The 15,650-nt window shown below is 51.4% G+C and overlaps 1 protein-coding gene across 1 annotated transcript; it reads right to left on the bottom strand.

The window, feature by feature from the left end:
* Positions 1-3,360: 3,360 nt before the first annotated feature.
* On the bottom strand, positions 3,361-15,286 carry CIMAP1C (ciliary microtubule associated protein 1C). The gene is made up of 4 exons (XM_073361462.2): positions 15,165-15,286; positions 13,725-13,835; positions 13,001-13,111; positions 3,361-3,896 (listed from the first exon to the last, which is right to left on the bottom strand). The coding sequence occupies exons 1-4, from the start codon at positions 15,280-15,282 to the stop codon at positions 3,421-3,423; spliced, it is 816 nt and encodes a 271-aa protein (XP_073217563.1). The 5' UTR covers positions 15,283-15,286; the 3' UTR covers positions 3,361-3,420.
* Positions 15,287-15,650: the final 364 nt, after the last annotated feature.

Raw genomic sequence — 15,650 nt, 5'->3', positions numbered from 1 at the left:
ATCACCCATATTTATCACAAGGCTCTCGCTCTCTAGCACAGTGATATTGAAATCTTTTAAATTAGTGCCTCGAGGCAGGGGCAATAGAGGATGCTTAAGCCCAGATGAGGGTCCCCTGGTAGTGGGGGGCTCTATACAAGGCCCAGCACTGCAGGTGATCCAGAACAAAATAGTGGGGGAGAGGGGGGAAAGGAAGATGCATAGGTCTTGAGCCTTACATCTAGATGGGAGGCAGAGGCAGTTTCTGGCTTTCTCTAACCTCACTGTGAGCTGGCAGCATTCACATGCCAAAGGAAATGTTGGCCCTGCTGAAGCATGCAAGGGGGTTAGATACCTTTCCTGTGGCTCTGAGCAATCACCACAACCTCAGCCCCACTGATAACTAGAAGAGGGTGCTGGTGGCATCTTCACGCTCTTTTTAAACCCCTCAATGCAGCCTTTTCGAGATGCACTGACACAGGGAGGGGAGGGAGGGAGCGAGTCAAAGCTTCAGGAAAAACATGGTGCAATGCTGCCATCTCCTGGAGGACAGCTCAGGTCTCGTCCATAAAATTCTGGAGGCCTGATCCTCCATGGAGTCACAGTCTCGGTGCTCTGGAACTGCTCTGAATGAAGTTCAGCCAGGACTAAGGTGCAGTGTGTCTCTCCTCAGGACACACTTTCACCAGGGCAAGAAGCCTGCTCGGCTTCGGCTCTTCCTGGGTCCGACCTCGGAGCATTCAGCCCTCTGTTCACACTGTGGGCTCCCTGCAGGTCCACCTAGATAGAATACCTGGAGAAGCCTTACATGCCCCCAATGGGCCATGCACCTCAACTTCGCAGTCAGAAGTGATGCTCAGCCAGCATTGTAAAACTGAAGGTTTATCAGTTGTTGGGAATACAGCGTAGAACAGATCTTGTTAGCACAGAAATCAGGAATGTTGCAGTGAAGTACATCTTGGGGAGAGAGAAATAATCCAGAGCCCAAGACCCTTGTCCTCCCCTCTGAGTCCCAAACCACAAAGCTGACCCGCTTCCAGCAGCCCAACCTCAGACCTGCCCATTGCCCCTCCTCCACCCTTTGTCTCTCTCCCGGGCAAACAGGTTACGTGGTCTGCACCAACACATCCTGCTGAATCCATTTCACTGCAGCCTGAGCAGACATTCCCCCCAATTCAAATTGCTGCTATTCTCATTCGGTAGCATTTTATCCCCCCTTTCACCTGGTGCAAATGACTGGGCAAAGTGCATGGCAAACGGGGCGTCAGGCCCAAGAAGCTGGGGCCCAATCTTGCCAAGTGCTGAGTGCCAGCAGCTCCCACAGTGGGTGCTCAGCACTTGGCAGGAAGTGCTCAGCCCCCCTCAGGATCAGGCCTTGTATCTGTTGCTGTCATGAGTTTTCGGCCCTGGGTGGGGAAACCATGTTAGCACCTTGCCCTCGAGAGCTTTGGTCCAGCACACTTCCCTAGAGTGCTGCTAGCATGGCTTCCTTGGCCAGAGGTCGACCATGGGTCCATACTCTGCCACACTGACAGCCAAAGTGGGCGTACAGCTCCAAAGCTGACCCTGATCTCAACATGCACGCCATGTGTGCAACCCCGCTAACACACAGCAATTGCTGTACCCTGGTTAGCAGCTGGCCCACATACGAAAATACAAGCCCACTGTTACTGTCAGCTGAGGGAGTTGCTCCTTTAGCTCAAGTTGTAGAGGGTCATGTTTTTAGTGCTGACAGTCTGAGGTTCAAAGCCAAGTCGGTGGGGTCATTATAGGTACATACATGCACTGTATACACACCTGCTTATGTACACATCTCAACTCAGACATGGCAGCCCTTTCTGAGCCCCTGGCACTTAATCCCCACCTGCTTTCCTTCTACCCGGCTGCAGTGCATTCTCTCCTCAACAAGCTGACCTCCCAGTCTGTCCTACTCATCAGGTCGTGTTGCCTTCAATTCCCAGATGCAGAGCACAGGTCTAAGCAGAACATGCTCTCTGACCCAAATCCCACTGCACTCAGTGGGAGTCTTTCAGTGACTTCAATGGGCTCTTGCTCAGGCCCATGGTAGGGAACGAGAATGTTGGCACTAGATCAGATAGGCTGGCCTTTGTACCAGGTAAGTGGTGTCAGATCCAGAAGAGGGGTTTCTTTGTGGCTAGTGAATCCATGGTGGCCTGGCCCAGTGCTGCAGATCTGAGGCCCCTCTTTATGCCCAAAATAAACACCACAGGCCTGGGAGCTGGCAGAACAAGCTTCCCTCAGAGTGCCCCCTCCCTTTCCCACCAGATGGCCTCCATCTGACAGGGAGGGACTCCCCTTCAGAGGGGACCTGTGACTTGCCCACTCAGTCCCTGGCCTCTCCGCAGGTGTCAGCGACATCAGAAAACCAGCCAGAGGCTCCTGCAGTAGGGTCCAGGACATGACTGACTCAGGGCGCATTCTGTGCTGTGCAGCATCACTGCTTGGGGGTGCCAAGAGGATGGTCTCCAGCCAGAATGGCCAGCAGAGGATTCTCCTTGTGCTGGGGAAATGCCCGGCAGGCATAAAGCCGGGGAGCTGGCAGAGCAGCTCCTGCAATAGCTGCCCCTCCACCCCAGCATGGGACATGCCAGGGAGGGAGACAGGTTGGGAGCAGGCTGACAGTGGCTCTGATATGCCAATTCTCCACTGGCATATGGTCCCTCAGGGGCATAAGTCAAAGTGGCCCCCATAGCTGCTGAATCAGGGAGCTGTAACTGTCTCCCTGACAGGGCCCCTCTGAGCAAAGCTGGAACACAGGGGAGAACAGAGCCCATGATGTGCAAAACACAGTCTCCTGTGTGCCATCTAACCACCCAGAGAGCATGTGCGTGCCCTGCCCACAGGGGATCCTTTGGTCACACAGCAGCTCTCTGCTCAGAGCTTGTCGGGAACCAGCTCCTTTAAAAATACATCGATCAATATTTATCTGGCTTTAACAACGGGTGTCCTTATTTGACCAATGCCGCGCCTGGGAGGGGCTGGAAACCCCGATAATACTGGAACATCACAGCTAAACTCCTCACCCGATACACCCTAAAACCAGGCTAAAAATAAACAGGCTTTATTGATTTATTTTAAAAATAAAACAAAGGAGCGAACCATTCAGTGATGTGAGGGGGACTACAAGACCAGCCGTGGGGGTAGCGTGAGGGTAGCAGGGGGTAGCATTGGGCAAGTGCAGTCATATCACGCTGTGAACCTCACTGACAGAAGTCAGAAAGTCTCAAGCCAAGAGCCAGATCCATAGCCCACTGAAATAAACAGCAGTCTTTTCATTGACTTTTCAGGGCTTTGAATCAGGCCTCAAGTGCACTGTACCTACTAGGACTAACATGCAGTGATATGCTGGTGTCACATGGTCACGGCCCAGCTTGGGGCCTCAGGGAAAGAAAAGACCACAGCCCAGAGTAGTGGCCTGGCTCACTCCATAACATCAATAACCAGGGGGGTGAGGTACTCGGAGTGACGGATCCCCAGGCTGAAATCCGGGGCCCTCGGCTTGGTGATGGTGACACGGCTGGTCTTGTAGTCCGCCGGCCCTGGAGTAGAGTCCCTTACGAAGTTGTACTTTCTCCACATGCTGTAGGCAGGTTGCCGGTGCAAGTAGACATTCGGTTCAGGCACAACAAAGGATGCTGGGCCAGGGACTCTCGCCAGCTCCTTGGCATTGCTCCACATGTCCATTTTGGAGGCCATGCTGTAGCAGGGGGCAGATGGCTTGATGGGAAGTCTAGGTCCCAGCATCCCTGGGAGGGTATAGGCATTGGGAGCTGGGTTGGGATCATTTTCACGGTAACGAGTGCGGTCAGCCAAGGAATAAGCCGGTGCGTAGGGTTCCCCCTGCGGATGCACCTTCTCTGTGTAGTATTCAGTTGGGGCAGGTGTGCTCATCAAACCTGGGAGCCAAGAGGCAGTTTGGTATCAATGTTACTCTGGTAGGGTTGGATTCTGCCTACTTCCGAAGCTGGCTGCACCCTGAGGTGTAGGCTGGTGCCCGCTGTGGGGTCATGCAACAGGCCTTTGGCCACAGCAGACCTCACTTCAAACGTGGCTTGCATTTCAAAAGAGTTTCTGTCTTACCAGAGTGTCTCTGGCCTGGGGAAATGGTGTGGATAGAATTGAGATGGATTGGCAGAGCTGTATGCAGGGGACCAGCAGTCAGAAAGGAGGGTGCATTCGTAGAGCTGTGGGGTGGGATGCTAACAGGGGAGGGCATTGTGCATCAGCCCTGAGAATCAGTCCAGACCCTCATCTGGTGTAAATCGGTGCAGCTCCATTTCATTCAATGGCATGATACCCATTTACACCGAGGATCTAGCCCAACGTTTTTAAGATCACTTGCCTTCACTATGCCTGGCAGTGGGCAAAACTCACATATTTCAAAGTTTGAATGACATTTTCAACCATTAAATCACCGTTAGTTGTCACAGGACTTTGTCAGACATTGTGCTACCTGCAACAGCTTCTGGCACAGTCTGGTCTCTCTTTTGTCCTGCCTGTCCCCTAGTAGCCCCATCCCCTCTCCCCATTGCTGCACCAGCACTCTGCCTTCTCTTTGGATTCATGCCTTCTAGATCCCCTTATATGAGGCAAATTGTGCATTAGCTGTCTCCTGCCACCTGATATTATAAACACCTGGGGACTCCCAGAAAATCTCATGCTGCCATCACTGTTTACATGTGATTCCCTTTAGAACACATTTTCAATGAGACTCACATGTCCAAAAGCAATTTTAGAAGCCCAGAAGACAATGCACTCCTGTACCACCCCAACCCCATGCACCAGGGTTTAGATGCACTAAGAAATCTAATCCCACCCTTTGTGTTTCCTGGGGCCCATAAAGGATTCTGCCCAGCTCCCATTGAAGTCAATGAGAGCTCTATCCGTGATAAAAGTCAAATATCTCCTCATATGCTGGCTAACCAAGAAGATACTAGCATATCCCTTAGTCAATGGAGAGTCACGACCAAGCAAGTTCCCTCACTATATAGTGCGGGGGCCCACCCAAAGGTGTGCTGATCCCTGGGAGCAGCCCACTGTTCTGGCTCTAGTGGAAGGGAAAGTGGCCTGTGCCAAGAAGAGGAGGAGACATCTCCTGGGACAACCCCATTTCCAGCTCACAAAGAGGAGCTGTTCCAAAGACATGGATCTGGGACATCAGACCAAGAGGGTCCAGGCACTGCCTTAGGACTCAAGGTAACTGCAGCCTTCCTGGGTGCAGGGGCTGCTCCGACCCTTGGAGGAGTTACTGAGGCATTAACCAATCAGCCAGGGCTGTCCCGTTGTAAATGTTATTGATGCTTTTCTGAAGAAACCATCTCAGTGTGTTGGATTTCCCACAGCCAGAGAGCACCGCCAGCAGGCAATGCCGACCCCTCCGACATTGCTCAGCATCCTGCTGCTCTGGGGGGCAAACAGCTGCACAGTGTTTCACACACACACACTTCTGCACAGACAAGGGGTGTTCAGGCATGGACTGGCCTTTGTGCCTTCAGTACATACCCCCTCCCTCAGGGCGAGGGCCATTCTTGGAGGGGGTAGCCAGGTCCCCAGCGTCACGCCCTGATGCCATGGCATTCAGGAGATGGATTGGTAAATGGCACATTCCCAGCCCTACTCTCTGAGCAGTGACTGCAGGGGCTCAGGGGGACACACAGCAGCCCTGATCTCCACTCCCTGTGGGGGCCTGGACGAGTCTCTGCGCTGTGGTTTTCTCACAGCCGTTCCAGCGCCCCAGGCCCCTGCAGCGTTACAGTGAAACAAGGCTCAGAAGACTGGCTGGCAGGTCAGAGCCAGAGCAGGCAGGGGCAGTGCAGAGGCCAGAGACAGCAGGCGGCACGGTACTGTCTATCACCAGTGAACCCGGGAAGAGACCCCCCTCTCCTGCCGCTCTCCCTCCAGGGTAAATGTCGCCATGGAGCAGACTCTAGGGGGTCAGGGCAGTGACATCAGCCCAGATGGGCATGAGGCTGAGGGGGAGACACCCGCTGGGCCATGGGAATAAGGCGACGGCCGGGGACATGCGGGTTTGCTGGCAAATCCCTGTTTATTTATGCAGCAGAAGCGCGGCCCTCATTCCATCTTCATAGTAATGCACAGGCCACGGAGAGGCTTGGGCCAGGTGACCAGCTAAACAGGGTCCTGCCAAACGACCCCAAACACAAGCAGATCCAGGGAGGGGCCAGCAGGCCCTCAGCACCTCCGCTCACATGACAGGAGGGTCAGAGGAAACAGGCCAGGCCCTGGTCTCACTGACGCCAATGGGAGCCTTGCCATTGACTGCAATGGGGGCAGGGTTTGGTCAGTACAAGGCTCATCTGGTTCCATTGCAGCCTGAGCCTTAGGGAAGCCTCCTGCCTCTGCCCATGGTGCTTGACAAGGGACAGCTGGGACCAGCGCAGTGAGTGACTCTCCAAGCACCTGCCTGCAGAGCCAAAGTGGCAGTCAGGAACCTGAATGCTTATCACCCTCATTCATCTCCGCTTTCTCCTTGGGCCTCTCTAATGGCCACATGGGCAGATTCCCAAGGCAAATCCTTATTAGAGCACCTCAGTTTTACCTTCCTACCTCTCACCTAAGAAAGCCCGAAACAATATGCCCTCCTTTGACCACACAAATAGCCCCAGCCCTGTCCCCATGACTCTCCATCATCTCCTCTCCTTTCACAGGCCTGTCTGCATCACAACGATTTAATCTATATCTGTAGCATATGTCTTCATTTTGTTTTGTAAGCACCATTTTGGTTGTGATACTGTCCTGCGCCTTCCCTGTTGTCTCTTTGCCTCCATCTTGGACTAGGATTCCAAGAAGTGTTGACAATGCAGAGCAATCAAGGGTCATTAACCTGGAGGGCCTCCTGCTGAAAGGCAAGCACCTTGGATAATGAACTAGCTACTGCCCAGAGAAACCCATCCTTCCAGGTGAGATGGAAACCAAGCAATGGATCACCTGACAAGGGACTTGAAGTGACTGAGGATGGTCACCTGACACAGGAGACTGCAGCTTTATGAAAGGAAGCTCTCTCACCAGTCATCTTCAGAGAAGGAGAGGAAGACCCGAAGCTGAAGGCTGAGCCTGAGGAGAGGGATGCAGGAAGGACTTGGGATCCCTAAAAGGGTGGCCCAAAACCCACAGGGTAATCAGAGTGGTGAGGACACTGGAAGGAGGGATTTACATGCAGGTATTTGTTAGTTTTGTACAGATCTGTATACCTCTTGTGCTTTTTCTATGAGTAAAGTGTGTGTATGTGTGTCTGTGTGTTCAGAAACTCCTTTGCAGTGTCTGAGTGGTACCTGCTTACACTGTCACGCCATCCCTGAAGCGGGAGACAACTGGCCAGCACATGCAATTGGACCATGGGGTCAGACGTGGGGTCTGCACCTGGGGGGTTTGCCTGGAGGCCCACAAACAGTGCCTAAACTCTGCCCACCCCCAACAAGCAAGAGCCTGTGAGCCCCCAGGGTGGGGTCCAGTACAGCAGACTGGGGAGTATCTGGCAGGGTGAAATCATCAGGGTTGCAACATTCCCTCATTACCGTTATCTGGGAGCTCCCAAACACAGCACTTCCCATAGGCCATGACCAGACTGTGCTCGCTGCCTCTGTTTCTCTCTCCCTTTGAATGGGCTGCCCCTCCGAGACATCTGTGGTGAGTGAGTCAACTGGCTCCAGGCTGCTGAGCTCTTGAAGAGCGTTGTCTGTACCCTTCTTCCACACAATGATGCACTGGGAACATAAGGGCTCCTGGGACCCGACCTGCACAAGCCATCAGCTGCTTTTTATTTCCTCGCCCCCTCACTGGGACAATGAACTCTTCAAGTGAAGAAGCTAAAGCAGCAGCCCACGTAGCTCAGGCCTCTAGGCCCTAGCAGCTGCATAGAAATACAGGCAATAGCAATGCTTGGCACGGCGGCTTTTCTGCTCATCTTTCTCCCCGGCTGCCAGTTGGTTAATAAGGACCAGAGCAACTATTGCTGCTTGGGTCCAGCTGGGACATGCCACTAACTGCTCTCATTACGGGTATCAGCATTTCCCCTGGGGCTCTAGTGCTGGCCTCTCTGTCTATTCTCCTCGGGGACCTCCTGCCTTTATCTTCGCTCTTCAAAGCCCTTCTACGCAGAGCCCACCACCTCTGTTCACTTCCCCAGGGGACCGATTTCATCTCTTTCTCCCTGAATGCCCAGCTCACTTCAGCAGCAGGGTCTTCACCCCTCATTGCCTCTTCCAGCAAGAGCCGTGTTTTCTCCTGAGGAACAGTTCCATTCTCTTGGTGACCCCTCCGGCTTGCAGCTCGTCTGCCCTGCTTGCTACTGACCTGCCCAGATCGAGCAGTGCTAAAGGGAGGGCATTCTAAGCAAGGCCCACATTAGGCACTGAGGGCTGGATGCTGTGCTGGCGTGACTGTCATAGGTGCCGAGTGAACGGCTGAGATACATTTGTACACCCTGCCTTAAACAGGCATCCCAGCCCTTCAGCACTGACCTTTAAGAGGCTCACTAAGTAAGTGCCACAGGCCAGATGAGTCAGTGCGCTTGGTAATTCAAATCATTAACCCCCAAAAGGGTTTGCTGGGACAGACACAGTGGGTCATGTAATGGATAACATGACAGAGGTGTGAGAACATCAGCAAGCGCAATGGTGGCACATCCTTCACCTCCCTTTGGAGTTTCACACACTCCCATGGCAGCATGGACAGAACCTTCAGCGCTGGCAACCTCTCCTCCTGGACAGCTGGGAAGGGGCAGAGGATGTCCCATCCGATGCCAGACTGAACTGGAAGGAGGACTACTTGCCCAGCAGGGGGCTAAGAGCAATAGGAGTGGCCAGAGCCTAGCAGAAGCCCCCTGAGCAAGCTACCAGATCCTTACTAGGTCCAGAAGGTCCTCAGCTCCTGCACTGCTTGGTTTGCATGTTGTTATTAGCCGTGTATACAGCACTGCAGGCCTGGAAGGACCTTAGGGAAATGTGGCAAACAAATTACAGTCCCTGCGCCAAATAGTTTATAGTCTAAAGGCACAAATTGGTGTGGTACAGTTGGGATGACGTGGAGACAAGTTTCAGAGTTTAAGGACCAGAAGGTGTCTGTTCAGGGGACAAGTCCAGCAAGGAAATAAGGGGATAGGACAGGAGGGCTATCCAGAAGGGAAAAGGAGGAGGGCCAGCAGAGTACAATGATGGAGCTGAGAATTCAGGTGGATGGAGCCAAGGAAGAAGTTGAAACTGAGCAATACCCTCTCCTATATTTCTGTATCAATGCACACCAGCTGCCACATCCCAACCCATACGTGACAGATGGGTGTCTGGAATGCCACTTAGCGCATATCTGCCTGCAGGCCAAAGGCATATTCGTGTCTGGAGATGTCATCATGCACTGTCAGCACAGGAGTAGACGAAGCTTTCTGTGCAGAGCAGGAGCCTGCTGTTTCTCTGGATGCGAGGTTGATCAAGACGTGAGGTAATCTGGCTTCCTCTTTGCAGGGTTACGCCCAGGGAAGTAGCTGTGCCCTTGTGGGCTGTGTGGTTTCTGTGGGGAGCTGGAAATGATATCATCTGGAACAGCAGGCTGTATTCTGACAGGAGCCTTGGCTTGGACTCATATTCACAAGCATCCCTCAATTACACAATCATGAGTTGTGATGTTCTATTTTTTCCCTGTGCCCTCTGGGTCCCTGAGTTGGAGGCCTTTTGGCTGAAACTCTTGGGGTATCTTCCCTCAGATTTGGTCTTTGGCCCACATGGATTGGGGGGGGGCTCTGTCAGTCCTGGAACAGAGGTAGTCACAAACTGCATGCAATCTCTTCTTCCAGGAAAATCAGCCCCACGCCAGTGCCCAGTTCCCAGGGGGTAACCGCCACAGGAACTGACTCAGAGAGCAAATTCTCCTGCGGCTCACAGGGCTTCCTCCCCAGAAGCTGCCGCCACACAGAACCTTGCCTCACCCCAAACTAACACCACATAGCATGTCTTCACAAGACCAAATGTTTGTTCACATGCTAAACAATAAAGAACTTGGAAGACTATATATAACAGGGCCACCTGCCATAACAGTCTGATGCCTATTTAACAGGCCAGGAAATTGAGCAACTGAGGTATTGAGCGCCTTGGCCAGACTCACGCAGGAAGTCTGTGATAGAGTCAGGAATTCAACCCCAGTCTCCCAGCACCTAGTCTTGTGCCTTACCCTGCAGACCAGCCTTCCTCCCTCACATGGGCACAACTATTTGAAGACATCAGAGACAGACTTGTCAGCAGTTGCTTTGCGATGCAGGACAGCCAATTCTCATGCACGGGGACCTCACGTCCCTCTCCCCACAGTTATTATAACAGAGGACTTCACTGTGGTGGTGTAGGATATCACCATTAAACTCCTCAATGGCATTGTCATTCATGGTTGCTTATCTTTAATTCCATAGCTAACCTCCAAAGTTCTCGATTATGAAACTAAAGCTACATAACCCTCTTGGATTCCTTGCCATTATTTCCACATGGTTTGCACTGGCGTTGCTGTCTGTTCATTCAGGCAGTCACATACTCAGACTCTCCAAGTCCCCCAGCTTTAGGAAGATGAGGTGTTCTGGATTTACTGAACAATCCAAATTGGCCCCTGCTGTTATCCTTTCCCATTCGTCTGCATAAACCAAACCCTACAGGGATTTACACATCTGCCCAGCTGCTTCTAACGGCTACACAGAGCCACAATGTTTCCCATCACCTGCTCCCTGAGCTGAGGCAGAGAAGGCAGCTGGATAGAGCCAACAAAATTCCAGATGTGGCTGCTGTCAACAAGCCACATGTGTTTGCGAGGGTGGGAGTAGAAGTACACACTCGCGCTCTCTGTGTCTCTAACACGAGTTGAAGTAACATATGCTAAGACTGTCAGCTCCTTGAGGCAGGGACCACCTGTTGGTCCTGTATATGTAGAGCACCTAACACAATAAGAGTCCTGGTCCATGCTCCTGGTCCTGGTCCTCTCTGGTCCTGATCCTCAGCACGATTATTATTGTTGATTGTATAATTAATAATAATGGCATTTTTGCCAGTTTACTTTATTTGTGGCCCTGTTACGTGTAGTCTTTCCTGTGCTTAGGAAAGCTAGAGGTTTCCAGTTACTGTTGCTAGTTGTCCACTGTGTGTCTGGTAAGCCTGGATAGTGGCTGGAGGGAGCGTATGCATCTATAGGAAGTTTCTCAATGTAACTTTTTTCCTCCCATTAAATACATTTCTCGCCTCACCCCATGATTCCCAAAGAGGATGTGGAGGTCACATGGGAGAAGACGTGTCTGCCCTCTCTAAATAATGTTAAAAAAACAAACCACCTTAGAGTCTGATCCAAAGCCCACTGAAGTCAATGGGAATCTTTCCACTGGCCTGAAAGGGCTGCAGATCAGCCCCTGATTCACCAAGAGGAGAGGGTAAAGGTCTTTCCTGCTCATCTACCAAATGGTGGGTGTGTTGTTAAACAGGCACAAGGCAACTGGGACCCTCTGCAGAGCGTCTGTTTAATAAACATTAGGTGGATTGGGGACACGTAAGTTAGACACTGATAGCCCTGGTTAGAGCAGGGGGAAGTACCGGCAGCTGTAGCAATGCATGTGGAGTCTGGCCTCCAATAGCCCGGTTATTCAGTGACTGTCCTCCCAAATAACATCGCTAATGCACCACCGTGCTAAAATAATTCGGTTGCTCTTCCAGTCTTGTATCTCCCACAGCTCTAACAATGCACCTCTCTCTGAGCTGCTATTCCAGTGCCATGGGCCATTCCTGAACAGCACTGAAGGTGTGCAGTATGTTCCTGAGCATACTGAAGTGATGACAAACTCCGGTGGTATCATGCTAAAACAAATGCCCACTAAGGGCGAGGATGAGACCTTCAACCTCATGTCAGTTGCAGTCAATGTCGTATTGAAACCCACATCTGCAGAGAAGACAAACTAGTGCATTTACCCACTGCAACACCAAGGTCCCTAGAAGGTCTAACTACATTCTGGCTCCTTCATCCCCATGCAGGGCGAGACTTCATAAATGTCATCAGAATTCCAGCTAGGTTAGGAGATGCAGGCTCAGATCATCAGCTAGTGTAAACCAATGTAGCTCCATTATGGAGCTAGGCTAATACACACCAGCAGAGGAGCTGGCCCAGTGAGAATCAATGGGCCAGATTCCACCCTAGTGTAATGGGCTTGCCCTGGGTATGAATTTGGCCTGCTTGGATCCAATGAGTTAGTTATTTTTTGCGAAAGCACCGAGAAGGCTTGGGCTGTCGTATGCCAAGAAATTATGAAAGAGTAACTAACTCCTCCTGGTGCGAGCGTATGTGATTGTTCTCAGCACGTTCCATGCATGCTGCCTTCCAAGGTTTGTGTGGTGGGAAGCACAACAGAATCAGCTTTTCAGGGCCAGAGAGTCCATGGCAGCAAGTGGGGAGCCTGCTTTAAAAAGGAAACAGTCCCCCACCTGGTTAACAGCTGCTAGGTGGAGCAACAGCTGGTTCTGGACCTGATCCAAAACCCATTGAACTGAGATCTTTCCCAATGCATGGGTGTGCCCCTGATTAAGCTCACATGGGGCTAGGGGACTGGGAGCCAGTCAGATGGATGAGAGAGCTGCTGCCATTGGCACCAGGACAGAGGTAGGTAGCATGTGTGACAGGAACTGTGATGCCAGCGCTCAGGGTTACTGTAGGTACCTATGGGCGCACTGTCCTGGGGACCTAGTCTGCAGATTCCGCCCCAAGAATGGAACAACCAGAGAAGACAGTCCCCCAGAGAAACCTTCTAGTTTTCCCACTTAGTCCACTGGGACAGCACTTTGTGGGCTTAGGGAGTGCTGGGCAGATAGTCACACAGTGCAGACATGATCAGAAAAGCTCAGAGTTCTGTACCTCACTTAATTTTAAGGCGTTCCAAGTAACCTGTGACACTACACTCGTCTATCTGTCCATCATACCCTAACCATCATGGAATGCACTGAAATAACAGACCAGCCATGTTACTGCTACTCACTTAGACTCTTCTCTCGGTTCTGTATGCAGAAGGACGACGGCTTCCACCACCCAAAGCGGGAGAGGTGAGGGTCTATGAAGAAGGCACCAGGACTGACTGTGTCAGCCAAGACTACAAGAGAAAGGAGAAGAATTCAGTTCAGGAAGTATCAGCTCACAAGCCACAGCTGAGAGATCTGACCCTCAACTCACCATCTTGCACTGGTTTGACTTTTTTGGTCCCTCTAGCTTCCCCTAGAGCCCTTAGAACTCGGATTCTAGAGGAGCTGGGCATGATGACCACATGTCTTTGTGCTGAAGATTTCGTCCCCAACCAGGACAAAGTGCCAGAAATGGGCTGGTTCTGTGCCCATGGGCTGATAGCACCACAGGAACACTCCTGCACTCTGCTACCATTTGGGTAGGAGACATCCAAGAAGCAATGCATTTCTCCCATAGGGACTGTAGCACATGTCATTTATCCTGTAACCTTCTGTAAGTTAGGTGCTCGGTCCATGGACACTTGGGACTAAGACTATCCACATGCTCGTCAGGTGCTGAGTCCTTGGGCCTTTGAGGCTTAGTCAGGTTGTCTTTCCCTCCGACTACAGAGTTTCAAACTCATTTTGGATTTTTGTATTCTAAGGCATTGTGGGCCAGATGTTCAGCTGGTGTAAATCACTGATGTCAATAGATCGACACCAATTCACACGGGCTGAGGATCTGGCTCCATGTCTGTAACTCACTTTTCTCCGTGTGTTTTATACGCATTGTGTAGGCTGGTTCTGCAAACATGGTGAAGTCATGATTCCTGATGCCAGTGCAAGGCTGCCGGCCATATTTTCCAGCCCCTGGCCCTGGAATGCAAACGGAAATGTGAATGTACAATGTTAACATAAAGAGAGGAACGGGCCAGCCCCCCCTTTAACTTATATAAAAGGTTCAACCAGAAGAGAGTCACACCCTATGCTCCTTGTGAAGCTCCTTTCTCCTCCTACCCATGTATCATCTCAGTCCAAGACAAGGAAGCGATCTTGTGACTAATGTCCCGTAAGGTCTCTAGCCCTCCTGCCCTAAACCCCATTCTTCAGAGCTTAATAATGAGGGTAACCATCCTCTAATGACAAGGTCTTTATTCTTCCACTGGCCTTCTATCCCGTTCCCTGGCATGGTTATATAATTATGGGAGTTACCAGAAGGTTTACCCTGAAGGAGTTACCCTGACCAGAAGGTTCCTAGCCTCCTGTTCTCCAGAACTCCATGGTGTAGGTGTTACCGTCCCTAATGGAAGGTATCACCTCCTCCCTCTTGTCACTCCAGGGCACAGATGAGATAATCTCTGCTCTCTGTATCCTACAGCCCCAGATGGGAATGTGACTGCAAAGGTGACTGTCCCATACGGTTGTAGCTTTCTCACCTTTCCATCCTGGAAAGCATCTCTTCATAAGAGAAAGATTCCCCAATGGACCCCCAAATCCCAACACTCCAAGCTCTGTTGCTTGGCTGTCAATTATGGACTACTGGAAGGTCTCTGCAGGGCTCTGGCAGTGATCCATGGACCATCATTTGAGACTCACTGACCTAACAAGAAGGCCTCCAGCGCCTCTGTTTCCTACCCTCCCAGGCTGCAGATGACCTATAGGAGTTACTCCCTGGTTCGAATGCGATTACTTCAGATTTTGCACAAGCCACAGTGATAACCAGATGTAACCAATTCTCCATCAGCCTGAGCAGCCATTGGCATCCCACTAAGACAGGCACAACCTAGAGATGCTGGTTCCCTGTGAACTCTGGCTGTGGCCTACTGGACCCAGTCCGGCTCCATACATACGAGCTTCTCCACTAGTCCCTTTCCCACCCCCCAGCTCTGTCTTTCTGACTTTCTATCTAGAGCAAATCCATCTATAAAAATGCTCACTTGCCTGCCTTAGGATGAGAAGTGCTAACTATTATCAACTACTATTAGCATCAGCAGCACCATCTATCTATCCATCTGTCATCTTGGGATACTGTACTGGGTAATTCCCATTTATTCCAGGTATTCTTCCGTCTATCTCTCTGCCTATCCCCATGGTATCGAGGCAACTCTTTCACTCTAGCTGGAGCAAAGCAGGGACAAGTAGGGCTATTTCTCCCCTAACGTGGTTTAGTTCCAATGTGTTTCCCCGGGTGAGAAGTTCACTCACCCTTGATTTTGGCACTGATTGGTGGGTACTGCTTGACTCCCCCTGGTGCTGTGCCTGAGGTTCTACAGGTGCTAGGGCCATAATTGCCAGCTCGGCTGGGACCTTTAGACTTGGACATTTCCCTTGGGGGAGGCCTCGGGGAGTCTTTATAGCGTCCGTCGCCAGCTGTTACCCTGGAAACACACACCAAGAAAACAATCAATCAATCAATCAATCAATAAATAAAGCTCCACGGCACCCAGGCTTGGCTTCTTGCTAGAGGGACGAGGGCACTGATGAACCGAAAGGGCGGCATGACAAAGTCAAAGCAGCCATTTGCAAACCGTACGTGGGGAAAAGACGGGCTCTGCGTTAACGATCAGTTTGGACCAGTGACTCGCGTTGCTGCTGCTTCAACTTGGCCAAGGATTAAAAGCTTAATTTAAAAAACCAAACAAAAAACCAAACACCCGGATCCTCAAACTTGCCTTCGACTTCTTTTTTTGG

Source organism: Lepidochelys kempii, chromosome 10 (genome assembly GCF_965140285.1).
Source record: "Lepidochelys kempii isolate rLepKem1 chromosome 10, rLepKem1.hap1, whole genome shotgun sequence".
Lineage (NCBI taxonomy): Eukaryota > Metazoa > Chordata > Testudines > Cheloniidae > Lepidochelys > Lepidochelys kempii.
This window is presented reverse-complemented; position numbering and strand designations above follow the sequence as displayed.